Source organism: Nicrophorus vespilloides, unplaced genomic scaffold (assembly GCF_001412225.1).
Source record: "Nicrophorus vespilloides isolate i.1.1-1 unplaced genomic scaffold, Nicve_v1.0, whole genome shotgun sequence".
NCBI lineage: Eukaryota > Metazoa > Arthropoda > Insecta > Coleoptera > Silphidae > Nicrophorus > Nicrophorus vespilloides.
This window is the reverse complement of record NW_017098677.1, coordinates 1-1708: the sequence shown is the minus strand read 5'-3', so window position 1 is coordinate 1708 and position 1708 is coordinate 1. Positions and strand designations below refer to the sequence as shown.

Sequence of the window (1708 nt, the reverse complement as noted above, 5' to 3'; positions counted from 1 at the left end):
TTTAGCTACCTGAAATCATGATCGATGGTAAGCTAAGGACATTTAGGAATGAAACAAATCATTAGTTCTCCAACAGACATCAGAGAAGCAGTGAAAACTTATTTACATACAAAATGTCTTATTCCAAAGTTACAGTTGAATCGATCTTCGAAAAGTGGTAAAAGTGCAATTAGTCATAAATCGGGCGTCAGTTTCGGTGATGCTCTTACGATGTATGATGTATGCTATGATGGTAAAACATCACAAATCTACTGAGGTAATCTGTACTGAAGAAAAGAGTACCGACTAAACCGAAAAGTGCAAGTTCTAGTGCCAAGGAAAATAAATATTCAACGGATCCTAAGAGTAATAAGGACAAGGAAAACGAAGACAAGTCGAGGAAAAGTAGAATTTCAAAACGATTTGTAGAATTATTTGGCGATGATCTGTCCGATATTGATAAGCCTGAGAAGAAGGACAATATTAGTAAGTTGGGATCGAAACAGCCAAGAAATTCAAGCAAGGAAAACGAAGACAAGTCGAGGAAAAGTAGAATTTCAGAACGATTTGTAGATCTATTTGGCGATGATCTGTCCGATATTGCCAAGCCTGAGAAGAAAAACAACAGAAGTGATAGGGACAGTACAGTAAATCTAAGCAAGGAAAGCGAAGACAAGTCGAAGGAAAGTATAATTTCAAAACGATTTGTAGAATTATTTGGGGATGATCTGTCCGATGTTTCCAAGCCTGAGAAGAAGGAAAACAGAAGTGATAAGGACAGTATAAGCAAGTTGGAATCGAAGCAGTCAAGAAATCCGAGCAAGGAAAATGAAGTGAAGTCGAAGAAAAGGACTCACGAATCAGAGACTTCGCCGTTGGAACCGTCATGCAAAAAGCGGACGGGTCAAGGGCTGACAGATATCGACATAAATGTCATGTTTGCCCAGACTGCAGTGAAGATATCGTCTAAAGTCGATAAGAAAAATGACATGAGAAGATCCAAGGAGAAGTCGTCCAGGTCAGGACGCGATAGGCACGAGAAGCACCGTAGTAAAGGTGTCATATATTAAGAACAACACCGATTTTGTTATATCTAAATTATAGTTTTTTCTTTCAGTTTGTAATATTATGTTTTGTTTAATTAAATATGATTAATGTGTTATAATTGTTGTCCGTATTTTTTAGTTGTTTTAAATAAATGATATAAAACTAATTTAATTTGTAATTATTTACGTGATATAATCTTTTTGTACTTCTGTTCCACCAAGATTAGCGATTTTAGAAAATCATTTAATTGTAATCCAGAAAAATCATTTCGATTAATTTCTTGAAAGACGAAAGTTGAAACGCAGAAGAAGTAGAGAATTATTATGGAAGAGTGTGTTGGAAGTATGTACCTTTTTTCAAAGCCTAAATTAAATTTATAATATATATTTTATATGTTAGAAATAAAAAAAGATAACAAATTTTAATCTTGCAAGCAAAATATAAAAAATCTTTAATTAATTTATATTAATTAAGATTTATTTTTCACAATTTCTATTGTTTTCATTATTAGACTAATTTTAATGCAAATAAAAGTGATTAAAAATTTCAATAATTGTTGAACAAAATTATCTAATATGGTTATGAAAACGCTTGTCTGCGTCGCGATGAATCACAGCGGTTCTAAAACGTTTAAATAGTACTCATATAAACATGACTCGTCTCTTGTTATGAAAACGCGACT

General features: G+C 33.0%; 1 protein-coding gene across 1 annotated transcript; it reads left to right on the top strand.

Moving 5' to 3' along the window:
* Positions 1-210: 210 nt before the first annotated feature.
* On the top strand, positions 211-1026 carry LOC108562999 (chromatin modification-related protein EAF7-like; the record flags this gene model as incomplete). The annotated part of the gene is made up of 2 exons (XM_017921529.1): positions 211-219; positions 273-1026. Coding segments are annotated over exons 1-2 (763 nt in total), but the record flags the coding sequence as incomplete, so codon positions are not given.
* Between the last annotated feature and the right edge of the window lie 682 nt (positions 1027-1708).